The sequence below is a fragment of the Gymnogyps californianus genome, chromosome 11, assembly GCF_018139145.2.
Source record: "Gymnogyps californianus isolate 813 chromosome 11, ASM1813914v2, whole genome shotgun sequence".
Taxonomy (NCBI): domain Eukaryota; kingdom Metazoa; phylum Chordata; class Aves; order Accipitriformes; family Cathartidae; genus Gymnogyps; species Gymnogyps californianus.
Window position 1 is genome coordinate 13,927,906 of NC_059481.1, and position 14,912 is coordinate 13,942,817.

The following is a 14,912-nucleotide window of genomic DNA, read 5'->3' on the forward strand; positions in this document are numbered from 1 at the left end:
ACTACTGCTTTTTAGCCAATATCTTTGTCAGAGGCGCTCTAAAACTCCAAAGTTTTTGAATTTTGAGGACATCAGCAGACACCTAGGCTGAAATAATCTCTAGTCTTTGCCTGGTATTGCACATATGCATGTTTGCATTACCTCCGTCTTCACATGTGAGTTTGTCCATGCAAAAACGTTCACATAAAAACTTGCACTTGGAGTACAAGCTGATGGTAATTTAAGGAGCCTGTACTGAAGACAGTAGTTTCATTTGCCGGCAACGAAGGAACTCCAAAGTGACTGATGAGCAGAACCCCATGTTCAGCTTAATTTTGTTCCTGAGGGAGCCGAGTGTGAATTCTGTTGTTGACTTCTGGCCCTTTCATGAATTTGCGAGGTTGCCTAACCCAGAATTGTCCTATAGGTGTTCATAGTAATCTAACCATTTGTTTGACACGCAATAGAAATGATCCATTTGAAGTTTGAAAGAAAATATCTGTGTTCTTGAGACTTCTGTGGTGTCACTGGTACTATGTCTAGACATTTTACTTATGTGATGCTCCTGGGAAATGTGAGAAGTTGTCAGGATATTTTATCAATGAACAGCTTCAGAAGTCCCTGTGCTGCTATGCTAGTTAGGTAGCAGTGATTTTTTCCTTCTATCAGTTCTGGTCTTCTTGCTGCCTTGGCAAAGGCTTTCAAACAGAGCAAAAATTACCTGCCGATAAATAGTTTTAAGGGAACCAGACATCTCTTCTGTTTCCAGCTTATTGCAATGTACTAACTAATGATCTCACTGTCTACTATTTTTCCATTGTGTAGTTCAAAGGAGTTGATCCATTTCTGCTAAGTTTTATGTTCAAATCTCACTTCAATTAGATGAACTCTTTAGTTACAAGAAATAAATGTTGTCTGAGTTTGGAATATCCCAGTGTAATGTAAATTATATTAGGTGCTTTTTCTCTAGTATGTATGTATCTAGCAGTGGCTATTAAAATAAATTCCTGTGGATTTCTGTATCCTTGGAACTCCCCACCCCCATTTCTTAGTGCTTGACTCTGAATGAGGGAAAAATCTGCAGGGTCTAAGTAGGCTGCATGCTTTATAGACACTGTTTGAGCAAGGACTGAATCTCTGTTTCAGTGCTTGTCGCTTGCACCTTTTTTTAAAATCCTCATACAGACGACACTTTTAATTCAAACTCTCCTCTGGTCCCTCTCCAAAGCAGACATAAAAACACAGATGGAAACATTGTTTTTTGAGGTATTAGAATTACAGAGACAGAGTGATCTGCAAGGCATTATCAAACATCATCTTTACTTTCCGGTTCATCATATTCAGCAAGTTCTAGAGCATAAGTAACATGAGTCTTTGGTCATTTTGTGTGCTTTCTGCACCAGATCTGTGTGGCTTGTCACGCAGCATACTGAGTGCCATAAAACTTGCTGCTTTTGAGGCCTGCTACATTGTGTTATGCCTGTTAGCATAATTAATACTTCTTTCATCAATCTTTTCAATTTGAGTGCAAATAAAAGTTGTCCACGCTCATTTGTGATGAGACAGATGTCACCTTTAACATCCATAGGAAACTCTGTAACCATCCTGAAAGCTAAAGAACTATTTTGTCTTCAGTGCCTGAAGAAATCCCAAGCTGAAAATAAGGCAACTGTGTGCTTGGGGATCTCAGGATTTGCCCTTATTTTCCCAGAATGTTTCTTTTTTTTTTTTTTTTCAATCTGAAGAACTTTGGCCCTGATGCAAGAGCCTCCAACATTAAGTTTAATTTTCCTAAAATTGTCAGTGAGAAGTAAGAGTTGTTATCAGAATAAAGAGTACACCTGAGGACAAGAAATGTTTTTCCTGTAATCTGTAGTATTTCTTTAGTATTGTCAATCATTTAACTACTCTACAATATTTTAAAGGGATGTTTTCCATTTAAAAAAATAACTGAACATTTTCTGGGTCCCTATTTAAAAATACCTTTAATTGCAAGAGGCAGAATTTGATAGTTCAATGTAATTATTGTTATTTATATTCCATATGCTTCAAAAATTATGATTCAGGTCCCCTAAAGTCATTACAATGGCTTAAAAATAATGAGATTAAACGATAAATACATATGCACTTCCTGTTGTTTCCTCTATAGGCTGTGGCTTTGGAAGCTTTAGGGTGCAGTCAAGTTGTGTTTTCAGGCTTTTGTCTGGACCATAATGGCCAAAAGTTTACTATTTTATTTGTAAGAAACCTGAGATTCTTAGAAAATCAATGGATTCTAGCCAAATTTAAGGGCTCTTAAGAAAAACAATGACCGTTCTGAGACTTGCATGTAAAGTTGAGAGCATTTGCAAGAGCGTTGTAGGCAATTTGATAAGTGGTTACTCCTATGACTAGTTTCATTAACTGCAGACACTGTTTACTCTTTTACAGAAGGACTATAAATAACATCGCCAGTTTCAATAGATTTACAGAGAGGCTCAAGCATATGTAGGACTTGGCATTTCTTCTGAGTTATTTTCAGCTGATAGTACATATTTTTAAGCAGTCACCAAACTGAGACTATGTGATAGAAATAAATGACTGTCCTTCCTCTTCCAGTTATAGAGAATAGAGCCACCCTCTTACCATTTGCACAGCAGCTTTTCACCCTCATTTTCTTTGTACTCTAAAAAAGGCAGAAACAAAAAATCTGGGCTTTTTTCAAGCATTCTGATCTTTGAACACGGCTTCATGCACTGTGTATTTCACTGCACAGAAAAGCTTGTAAAAGAATGTAAATGTATGTGGTTTGAATGCTGAGTTAAAATAGAAAATATTCTATTTCACTGAATAGTAGGATAATTACTACAATAGTGCATCAGATTACTGTAAAAATACTTAATGCTCCCTGCTGCATACATAATGTTTTAGTTAAATTATCTACTATGTTTATATTATAAGCCAAGAAAGTCATACATATAAAACTTAGCTTGTTTGAATAATAGATTTTTCCATTTTCCAATTGACATAGAATAAGAAATTTATCAGTGATTGAAGTTCCCAACTAATGGAAAATTATAGTTTGGGGTGAGAAATCTGATTAATTGTCAAGACATTTTGACAGTTAAGTTCAAGCAAACGCTGCATCAATTAAGTGTAGTTATTTATTGAATAGAGTCCTCGAACTGAGAACCAAGGAACAGGAAGGGAGTGCGTTGTATGTTTTTAACAGCTCTTTAATATTTGTTTTGTACTTATGGCATCAAAACAGGGTGCCATTTTTCTTTGAATAAGGCCCCTGTGGGGAGGTATCACTGCTGCAGTTTGTGCCCTGTAGTTAAGTCAAATGAAAGATACACTGCCTATCAACATTTTCTTCTGGTAACACAATTAAAGCTAGGTAGGTCATGCTGCAAGGCAGAAGTGGTTTAATGAACTCCAGGTGGAAAGTTGCAGTCAAAAACCGTCACCTGGTATGACATGCCTTTTGTTCATTTGGCTGGCCAATTTAGCTTTTGTAACACCGAGATAAAAATTTCCCGTGGGATTATTGCCGACTTAGATGTTCTGAAAGGAATCTCATTTCATTCCCCTCCTTTGTGTGAGATATTGAGAAGATATTACTTATCGCAACCTGTTCCGGACCAGCATCACCTCTGAGTGTGGTTTTCCCACAGGAACACAGTGAGGTCAGCGAAACTGCAGGTTGGTAGCATAGGGTAGATTTTGACCTAAAATAGAGATTACGTGGATGCTTGATATGTGCTTGATTGCTTGGCTGGTAATGTCACTCTCTTTCTGCCAGAACACAATTTCTAAATCTTTATTTCTCTCCTGTAGACAGTCAGATGCACATTTCCTATGTAAGGGGACAGGGAAGCTGCTCCTGTTAAACACACACATGGGGATCAATTGGGCAGAAAATGTTTGATTCCCTTGGTTGTCAGTCTGGAATAAAATAGTAGAGTTCTAGAAACCATGTTTATTTACTGGTTTGTCTTTTTTCAGGCATTTTAATGTCTGCCTTATAGTAATGGTATTGGCTGTTAAAGGTTTCTTCTCAGCCCTGCTAGTAAAATATGTTTTACTCAATGCGTGTGTTCTATGTTAATGTAATTATCAATACTTTGATATAAGAGAACTGAAGAGGTTGTCAATCATATTTAAGGTCAGGTCTTCTGTTCTATAAAAATTCATCACTTTGTAGATGTAGTCAAAACATTTATATAACAGGTCTTTCTGAACTGAAAACGAGTCCCAGAAGGGATCTAGAGGTGTACCAGAGAGCCTGAAAGAAATTGGAATCTACATTATCGTGAAAATCACTGCTGGTCTACTCCTGCTGAAGTGTCTGAAAGAGCTGGACTGGTTCAAGTGTCGCAAAGAGCGATTGTGGCCTGGGCTGGCTGATACGCTGGACTACATCAGAATTGTTTATAGATGGAAGGAACAGCTTTGGTTTATGAAAAGAATGACAGTGCTCATGAATGTGTTGTAAAAGAGAGAAATATGGACCATTGGCATGGAGACGAAACTTTCAGTGTAGGATATTTCATCGAGCCCACTGAAATCAGAATGGCTAATGATTAACAGTGCCAAGAAACCGGTCGTTACGCACAGTTGACACAGAAGCAGGAATAGCTATAGTAGCCTTTGTGTAACCATAGTGGTGATGTTTTGAGGTAATGTCATCGGTGATACCATGAAGTGGTTAGTGAAGGTTTCTAGTTAAAAATGCAACTCCCTTTTAAACCTTAGAAGTTGGTCGTGAGAAAAGAAATATAACCTGCTGCTGAAAGCAAGTTTGTATCCTGATGAAATCACTGGAGATAAGTAGAAGATAGGAAGGAAATGGATTTAAATTCTTTAAACTGTGACTCTTCAAAAGCCATTTTTACCTGGAAGCAACAAAATAGGTATTTTATTATTTCGGTGCTTTTTTGTTCTACAGGATTATGATCATTAGCATTGCTTATATAGAACATCCCAGGTACACAGGATCCCCCAAGTACATCACAAACCATCTTGTCTTTCATGTGCATGCGAGTGAGCTTTGAAATTGAGCAAGGCTTTCATACTAAAAAATATGATACATAAAATTGGATAATTACATAGGTTTAAAATAAAAGTAGTTCACAAAATGTGTATTCACTAAGATGACTTGTTCTAAAGCAAACTTATATTACGTTTCATTTTGACTCATAGAAATTTGAGTATTAGTAATCTTTCATGCTTCAGTAATAAGATCCAGGTAGCAAGAGCTGCAGATCAGGAGGTGCCAAGAATGGTCACGAGTGAGGGAAGCTCTAGGCTGCGTCAGATTTGCTGCCTTCAGCAAAACTATTGCACCTCTTAGCCCCTATCAGAAAGGTTCTATGTTTAGTTAGCCATTCTCCTGACTATAGTTTTGCAAGTTTTCTGCATTTTTTATTACATTTTTTGCAGATCTTTAGCTCCTTAAAGTCAAGGTAAGTGAGAAGGAATCGCTCCCACCCTGATTTTGGCGATGAAACCGGTAGTTGGCTTGGGACCATTACAGAATGAGGCAGATGTAGCATCTGATGGTGGACAGACAGAGAAGCCTATTTTCTGTTGGTTTTCAGAGAAGTAGAATGTCAAGTCAAGCCTTTTAAATATCACAGAAGTGAAGTGCCAGATATAATTCACAAATATCTTTCAAGCATTACATATATAAACTATCTCTGTGTTCCTTTTGACTGAGATGTTACTTCTAAGTCTGCTATCTAATTCAGTGTTTAGAGCTTTTTTACTGAGTATTATGCAAGAGTAAGCTTTACAGAAATCTCTTCCATCTTCAGTGTTTCATGAGTGTTTTTCTTTTTAATTCAGGAACACAAGAAGCCATTGCAATGTGTCTGCATGTAGAGACGAAACAAGCTGTCAATGAAACCCTGTGTGACAATTCCAAGAGACCACCACCAATGACTCGTACTTGCAATATGAAGCTTTGCCCTCCGAGGTACACTGTAATAATGAAATCATGCTGTGGCAAAGAAATGGTTAATATGGCTTAAATAAACATTGGCTTTCTCAGCAAGGGTTCAGATTGCAGGACTGTGGTCTTGCTTTGGGATGAAATTTCACTACTTCTGTCTTTAACAAGGTTTTGGGGTTGGGGTTTTTTTTTTGGTCTTGTTCACTCCTTTTCCACTCTTCACATCTCACTAATAAAATAGGGAACATTTTCTGAAATAAATCTCTTCTGTGTAGATATTTGCCAGAGTTGGAAAAACAGCCTTAACTCTTCTAGTGGTACAAGGAAAATTTTAAGGCAATTTCACAAAAAAACAGAGCATATTTACTTTCTATCCTTACTGAATGAAAAAAAGTGAAATTATGATTTAAAGTTATTTTAATTTCATGCTTCTTTAGTAGCCCCACATAGTTCATATGGCTTCTTATGTTTATTTGGAGATCCTGGGAAAAGAACAAACCCAGTCCAAATCCAAGAAACCTAGCTAATTTGGTCACTTGAAAGCGCCATATGTGAAATTTTGACATGCACTGCCTTATTTACCCACTTTTGATCTCTGACATCCCTGATCCTTTTCATATTGTTTCTATGTGTTTGCAGAAACCTCCTCTTGCAAAATGTAGGGAAGAAGTTAACAGGAACAGGATGTTTTATAGAAAACATATACACATTTAAAGGAAGTTTTGTAAATGTAAGAAAGGTCTATTTACATATTTACATTTATAAATGTAAATGTCAGCGGGTTGCCAACAGGCTGTTTTTTTATGAGGAGCATTCTGAAAGTAAATGCTGGAGTTGAATTTATCTGGAAACGACTCTTTATTACTTTATTGTTAATAACTTGTGCATTTCCTTGGTACCTGCAAGTTTATAAATCTAGTTTATAATTTTGCATTACAGCCAAACCAAAGGGATGTTTTAGCCATCTCTCAATAACTGTGCCTTCAGTTACTTTTTGCGAGGGTCTGTTTGGGTATGATTGCTCCTTCCCCAAGCTGAGGCGAGTCGCTAACACGTGGGCTTTTGGCTGTGTTGTTGGAACAGGTGGCAAAGCGGCCCCTGGAGACGCTGCTCGGCTACGTGCGGGGTTGGGATACAGACGAGAGATGTGTACTGCCAGCAGCCGGGAGGATCTGCTGTTGCTGCTGACGACTGCAAAGACAGAAAGCCTCATTCTTTACAAGCTTGTAACCAGATTGATTGTTCCCCTGTTTGGCATGTTGAGGAATGGCAACAGGTATGAGTGGGTTACAGAAATAGTTTGAATGTGTTCCTCTGGCGACATACTTGAAATTCTCTAGCCGGAATAACGTGGAAGGTAGCTCCTAAACTTTGATATGTATGTGTTGCAACTGATTTCATTAGAACAAACTAGTCCAGGGTCAAAAATACTGCTTTTGACTACTATGCCAATGGGTAGTCACAGGGTGAGGTAGAAAGTCCTTTTTAAGATTTCAGAAGGCTGGATACCAGTTACTCCAGACATCACCTCTCTTTCTATGCTCTGCAAATGCAATAACCTGCTTTTGGAGACATTGCTTCATTTTTTTTTTTTTGTCTCAAGGACAAGGTTTCCTAAACTCCCACCAGATAGATTAACTAACGTGAGACATAGGCAGATCTACATGTAAGAGGCATATTTTTCTTTAAGATTTCTACTACTTAATTGCATTCAGGTGGTGTGACTTTTTAACTTAGTAGTTAGGTTCTCATCATCTCTAATATATTAGCTGAACATTTTGACAGAAGAATTTTCTACGTGCTGCTTGCTTTTTAATTAAAAGTAGATGTCATTTTTCAAGAGAGCATAATTGGCGGTGGGGGGGAGCTTACAGTGTTTGTGTAAAATAAGTGTGATGGGTGAGCACAGATGTCCATGCAGGTGTACATGCTATGTTCTCTTCTTCTCCTTAGTGTTCACGTACTTGCGGAGGAGGGATTCAGACCCGCAAAGTGTACTGTAAGCAGCTGTTGACGGATGGAAGTTTCCTGAAACACTCTGATGACGCCTGCCAGGAACCTAAATTGCCAACTAGTAAACCATGTGCAAAAGTTGATTGTCCTCCTCAGCTAGTCGTAGGAGAATGGTCCAAGGTAAGCAGCCCCCAACAAGGGTGAACCAAAGCCTTCAGTTACAACATGAGCTCTGAAGATTTCTGCTTGGGTGAATAAGATGTTTGGAGCAATAAATTCACAGGGTAGCTGAAGGTTTCAGAAGGCATGTACCTGCACGAAACTGTGCATGCAGTTGCTGTGCATCCCTGCCGACAACCAGACTGATCACAGCCCTCTTCCTGAGCTGTGTTTGAGTTTCTGAAGGACAGGCTGTAACGCATCGGATGCATTCTACCAGACGTGTTTATCTATCAATTGTTTCATAGTACGGCTTCCAAAAAGCAAATCTTTGTATTATTCTGGAATATGTCCTCCTCCTTTCCCATTTAATGCAAGCTTGCCTACCACTCCCTGTTCAAAAAAGAGTTATAAAAGTGAGTTTAGAAGCTGCAATTAAAGGTTCATGCAATGCAAACTAGGAGAGAGGGTTGAGAGACTTGACACAGACTGAAACGTGCTGAATTGTTTCTCCTAGATACTAGATCTCATTGCTCTGTTCTGCCCGTGGTTGGAAATAAAGAAATACTGTCATGTTATTTTAATTGTTCCTGAGTTGCTTGCTGGAACAAATTATCTATCTTATATTCTTATTGCCTGGAAAAATGGGGAGAGTTTAATGCCTGGATAATACAAAGATTCATATGAACTAGAGCGTATGCACTCTCTCTCAGAAGAAGACAAAAACCAAAACCTCTAGTTTAAGATTAGCACGTGTGGCATGGGACACCACGTTTAGTTTGACTGCATCCTTCCTTTCACAGTGCTCAGTAAGCTGTGGTGTTGGAATCCAGAGAAGGAAAGTTGCCTGCCAAAACCTAACAGCAAAGGGCCAATATGTCACGTTAAATGGATCAATGTGTAGTGGTCTGTCTCCTTCACTGCTTGTAAGGTCTTGTCAGATGAATGCCTGCAACAGTAAGTATGTTACTTTATGTAGTTTCTTGCTGATTTGGAATGATCTATTTATAAAGAAAAATCTGTATACAGGTTAATTCACTCATCTCCCTACACTTTCACAACATTACTAATCTGGCATAAACTGAGTGTCATAATTACTAGACCAGTAACAACAGGATTGTTTTTAATTTTTTTTCTGCCAGTCAGAAATAAAAGTTATGATCTCAAGAAGTAGTTTTTGAATACACTTCAATGGTGCATACCTCTCACCCTCATACTTAGCTACATTTGATTTGATTTTTCCTTTATCCTTTACACGATCCCAGCTGAAAGAAAACAAAAAATCCATAGATTTACTATAAATTACAAAGGACATTAGAAAAGATAAGAATCCAGTTCTGGCTTGTCTTTTCACTGTACATTTGTATTACACTGGACATTTTGCTTAGCATGGTGGAATTCAAAACCTGAAACTCTGTGCCAGTGATAACTTTAGGTATAATTTCTATCCTTCCTTGTAGAAATGAGAATCCCAGTCTCATGAGAGTTGCAGGAAGTGATGACAGTACAGACACTCTTCAAAAAATCCAGTATTTTATTACTGTCTATATAAAAATCTTTTCAGAAAGATTGTCTATAGGAATTGTACAATTTGGGCACAATTGGGTTACGATACTGATGGTAGTTGCACTAATTGCATATGTGTAACACCAATGGAAATAGCTTACTGATACAGAGTATGTTCAATTACATACAGTAATTTAGAACAGGCAGTTCTAAATGCAGGTTCCTTATGTCTGAACCTGTGCCCTCCCTCCTTTATAAAGGAGAGCATTAGTTTGTAGATTTGGGGAGCAGGGTGCTGAAAAGAAAGGAAAAAAGGAGAGTTTTTAGTTTTGAGGTGGGGGAAAATCAAAAGCCTTCGTGAATGGCCTGGTTTTGATCACAGATCACAGAGATAGACATGTTTTGACCCAATTCCTAGTGCTGTCAAGAAATAGCTACTTTATACATTTTGAAGCTTTGCTTTAAAAATTATTCACAAAACAAAATAAGAAATAGAATAATTACTGATTCATACATAATATGAAACTTCTTTTCCTGGCCTGTGTTTCAGATTAACATGCCAAAATCCTGAGGTTCAAAACTCCACTTAAATAAAGCCCTGTGGACTTTCAGGAATGTCCTTGGCATAAGGTTTAATAAAATATTTTGAGCTGCATATCTCTCTGAATTTAATTAATTGTGGATAGTTGAATGGCAGTGTAGCTGGTTTGCAAATTGCTTAGCACAGACTGATATTGAAGTTACATTGTCAGCTTCCACCACAGTGCCAAAAAAGCAGGACAGTGGACTGCAGAGGGAATGCGATTGTACTGAATGGGTGCAGATCGCAGTCATAAAAGAGAATCACTGTCCTCTCCCTTCATCTCCACAACCGTTTGGAACAAGGGAGCCCTTGCAGCTTGGATCTGCCTGGCAATTCACCGGCTATGCAACAGGAGGGCAGGGGAAGGTGTGAGACGTGTCCGTACCCATGGTTCCAGTTTGGATTTTGCAGAAGGAGCCAGGGCAGCGGCAGCAGCAGGCTTTGGATTCACAGGAACATGCAGGAGGCATCTCCTCCTGTAGCCATGGGTTCAGGCTGCCTGGAAGGGGGAGTGAATAGAAGGCAGGAACATAGCATGGCCCTAGGACGGGTGGACGGCTAGCTACAAAGAGCGAAGCGGACTCAGTGAAGAGTAGCGTGGTGCATGGGATGTGTGCTGTTAAGGGTTCTTGCCTTTGAGAGGAGTGTTTCTGAATGCGCCTCCTCAAGATTATGCTTCTGTGGCTCAGATGAGCTCCTTCTTTTTTACTGTCTCATGACAGTGCTGAGGCTTTTTAGACTTAATCTTTTACCCTGGGACTAGCAATCGTAGCTGTTTTCTATTTAATAAGCCCTATTAAGTCAGAAACATTCCTGACTGTGGCCTCTGAGAAATAGGAAATAACACCAGTCTAGCCCTGAGGTCACGAGGACCTGAGGCTCAGCTAAAGCTGTAGAGGACCATTAGAGGTCACAGACGCAGATGGATTTGTACCAGGTGATAATGAGGTCCAATGGCTTCAGTACGAGCTAATCCTTAAGCAAGATTTACCTTGTAGAAAAAAACCTCTCCCGAACAGTCCGTTACCTCAGCAGCTGCAAGACTGGATGATACTGAGGATCTAGAAAATGCATACTTATGTGGCCTCATATATTCGTATGACCTTATATATTTATATGGCCTGCCATCCACAGCTCTGAACTTTGTTTCACTCCTAGCCTTGCTCACCAGTCACCAGTAAAAATATACACACCCTTTAGTGTTGAACTGCTAATGAGAGTTAGTGGTCTGTCTTTTTTTAAAAAATGAAATGGATGAGACTTGTTAACGTATTTATAAGTATGCACTGGGTTTAATTCCATGTTGGAATAACTAATGTAAACAGACCACAGCCTGAAGTATTTTAATTTGTGTGTTTAAAGTTACACTTACTGTGTCTGTAAGTTGGATTTTGGAAATGGAAGATTTAGTACTGGAACACTTCCCTAAAAATAAATATTTGGGGCCCAATAACTTATTAAAAACAGGACGCTACTTTAATAATTTTAGTAAACTGAGTGCCTAAAGCAATTTATTTGTTGTACCACGTGAAATGGTTGAGGGAACCATGTATCTGGATAACGAATACCGATTTAAAAGCTGTGTAATTATGAAACCATGATATCCCCACAGGTCTGAATTCATTACCCAAAACATTGAAAATAACCATTTTGTTTTATAAGCATAAGAATGCACTCTAGGGTGTAGTTCATATAGCGTACACACTTATTGAATGCTTGAAGCATTTAGCTTTTCACCTATTTCTTCACAGCATATTTGAAGCATATGTATATAAGAAGCAGGCAGTTTTTCAAATATCATTTGTGTGCCATCAGTGTAGTTGTCATTTTATTTATGTACCTACCAAGTGGAACAGTAGTAATGATTCCAGGTTCAGGCACGCTCAGAAGCATCTTGGTTTGTGCATCCATTTCCTGGCTCATCGACCCATTCTGCAGGCTGAAGTTTTTTCTCTGTCACATACCAAAAGGCTGGGTCACCAAACACAATTGGATTGTTTTCTAGCACCAACGCAGAGTGTTTCCCGACTCTTCCCAGCTGGCCAATTTCATCTTGCATGGAACGAACTCGGGGGGTGCGTGCCCTTGCTCCACACCTCCTACAGCGCTTTGTTTCTCACCTACCTAGTGTTTTCTTAGTAAGATTAGTTCTACTGATCAAAGTGGGGCACAGTAGTTGCCAGCAGTGAGTCAACACAGTGGTATCCGAAACATTGCAGTCATTCTCGTGTTGTCTCCAGTGTGGCTATCCAGGCACTGCTGGGAAAGCCTGCCTGTGGTGGTATTCATTCAGGCAGCTCCCTAGAAACCTTTCAGCATCGAAGTGCCTGCAGTACAATGGAGGACGAGCTTCATAATACCCAGTGCCTCCATACCCAGTCTGCATGAAGCTTTATGCTGGTATTGTCTGCTTTTGTCAATTGATCTGATTACTATATTCAACCTCTCAAAATTTTGACTTATTTCTCTCTTTCCTCCCTTTCCTCCCTACTTTCTTGGCACAACACTGTGAGCAACTCATCTTTCAACCCAAAGAAATTACCCTCAGCCAATGATTACAGGGTGGCTTTGCTCGTTGCACGTACTGTGTCTTCATTGACTGTTTCTTTCACCTCCTATGTTGCTATCAATTTGGCTTGACTCAATCAGACAACCAGCATGGCCAGCCAACAATTTAAATAACAGTCAAGGAGAGCCTTACTTTTTGGATAGATTTTGTTTTATTTAGGTCATTCTGCACTCGACAGTGCTCAAATATGGGGAAAGGGATAACGTGTTCAAATTTTTTTGATTCACTTTTTCCATTCCCGTCATGCCTAGCCTTTCTGAGGCAGCAATAGGAAATATATAGGAAATATAACCATAATAGGATTATATAAATAGTATAAATTAATATATTATCTAATGCATGTATATATACATTTATGTATGTGTGCACCATCTATGTCCTTCATATTGGTATATGTTGCCTGTATCTTTTTATTGTTAGGAGATTTGGGGAAGAAGCAAAAGAATTCTTGGCTGGAGCAGGGGAATGTTATGGTTTCTTGTTGTTCATATTTTTGCATTTTTGTGACTCAGATAAAAGCTCAGCGTGTTGCAATCTGACTTGAACAGTCAGGAAAAGCTCTGTCAAGCATTCTGTGAAAAGCAGATTTTGTAAGCATGAGTGCCAATGATTAGATACTTTTCAACACTTTGTTTTCTTTCAGAGATTAAACCAAAGCTTCCAGAAAAGTATTCTGCTCATGGACCTCAGATTGTCAGTATTCACCGAGTCTATATTCAGACAAGACAGGAGAAGCGCATTAATTTTACCATAGGAAGCCGAGCCTACTTACTTCCAAAAACATCTGTTGTAATTAAGTGCCCTGTACGAAGGTTCCAGAAATCACTTATCCAGTGGGAGAAAGATGGACAACACCTACAAAACTCTAAAAGACTTGGCATCACTAAGTCAGGCTCGCTAAAAATACATAGTCTCGAAGCTACTGATATCGGTGTGTACCGGTGTATTGCAGGCTCTGTGCATGAAACGTTTGTACTCAAACTCATTGGTACTGACAACAGATTGATAGAACCACCGAATCTTAGAAAACATGCCAGTGAGACCAGTAACACAGATCACAATGAGGCCAACAGCTTTGGGGCCAAATGGCATAAAATGAGCAAAATGTGGCAAATGTGGAGTAAGAAGAATGAGCTCTACCTGGGTGACAGGCAAGTAAATGATCAGCCGTTTCTGCGAAATCTTGAAACCTTTGGGAGTAATTCAGCAGAAGACTTCAGCTCTCGTGAATTCAAGAATAAACGACTGGAGGCAGCAGTTCTCCAAGGCGCCTACAGCATGGACACTGTGCAGTTTGAAGAACTGATGAGGAACATGAGTCAGCTTATTGAAACTGGAGAAGTCAATGATGACTTGGCATCCCAGGTCATTTATCAATTAGTTGCTGAATTATCTAGGCCTCCACAACCAACCACTGAAAAATGGAAGGGGGCCCAGGATGAGAAACTTGCCTCAAAACTCACAGGCAAATCACCAAATGAATCTGAACGTTTCAGCACCAAAACTGTTGATAAGTTAATGTTTGACCAGAAGGTTCCAGTTATTATGAGGCAAAAGGAAATTCCTCGAGTTTCCTTCAACAAAACAGTAACTGTACGAATTGGAAATACGGTTTTTCTGACCAAGAATACTCACGCTGTCAATCTACTGTGTGAAACAGCTGGTATTAGTGAAGTGAAATATACTTGGACAAAAGATGGCGAGACATTAAAAGCCTCTGAGAAGTAAGTAAATATCTTCTCTTTTATTTTTGAATGACTTATTGTGTCGCTATCAACTGTAAAAATCCACCCTGCTGTGCAATATTAAAACATACTGTTGTAAAAATGAGATAAGCATGAACACTGTGCCTTCCATCTTTTTAAGTAATTTATTTTTTTTCTTTCAAGTGTCTGTCACAATGTTTGGCTTTACTAACATCCATATGTCCATTTCCACGATATTATGTGGGAGGATTGACTTTTTTTACTAGGTGAAGTGTTTTGGATGTCCTAACTGTATTTTGTGATCTGCCTTAATTATTTTAGCTGCATCAGAAAATGAACAGATATATACTCAAATTAAGAAGCCTGTTGGATTCGTTCAGATACCAAATACAGTGGGAACACATTAAAAACTTCTGCCATGGTATAGATGAAAAGTAGTCTTAGTTCTTACTCATTTTAAGGAGGGAAAATATCACTGGTACCCTCACCATTTGTCAACACAGTAAATCTTTAGGTATAACT

At 38.9% G+C, this 14,912-nt stretch overlaps 1 protein-coding gene across 3 annotated transcripts in view; it reads left to right on the forward strand.

The window, feature by feature from the left end:
• Positions 1 to 14,912, forward strand: part of ADAMTSL3 (ADAMTS like 3) — a 195,710-nt gene that overhangs the window by 152,536 nt on the left and 28,262 nt on the right. For all 3 annotated transcript variants that reach the window (XM_050903563.1, XM_050903564.1, XM_050903565.1), the window contains exons 17-21: positions 5,809 to 5,938; positions 6,998 to 7,190; positions 7,868 to 8,047; positions 8,830 to 8,983; positions 13,328 to 14,408. In XM_050903563.1, coding sequence (XP_050759520.1) covers positions 5,809 to 5,938; positions 6,998 to 7,190; positions 7,868 to 8,047; positions 8,830 to 8,983; positions 13,328 to 14,408 — 1,738 coding nt within the window. The remainder of the gene's footprint in view (positions 1 to 5,808; positions 5,939 to 6,997; positions 7,191 to 7,867; positions 8,048 to 8,829; positions 8,984 to 13,327; positions 14,409 to 14,912) is intronic.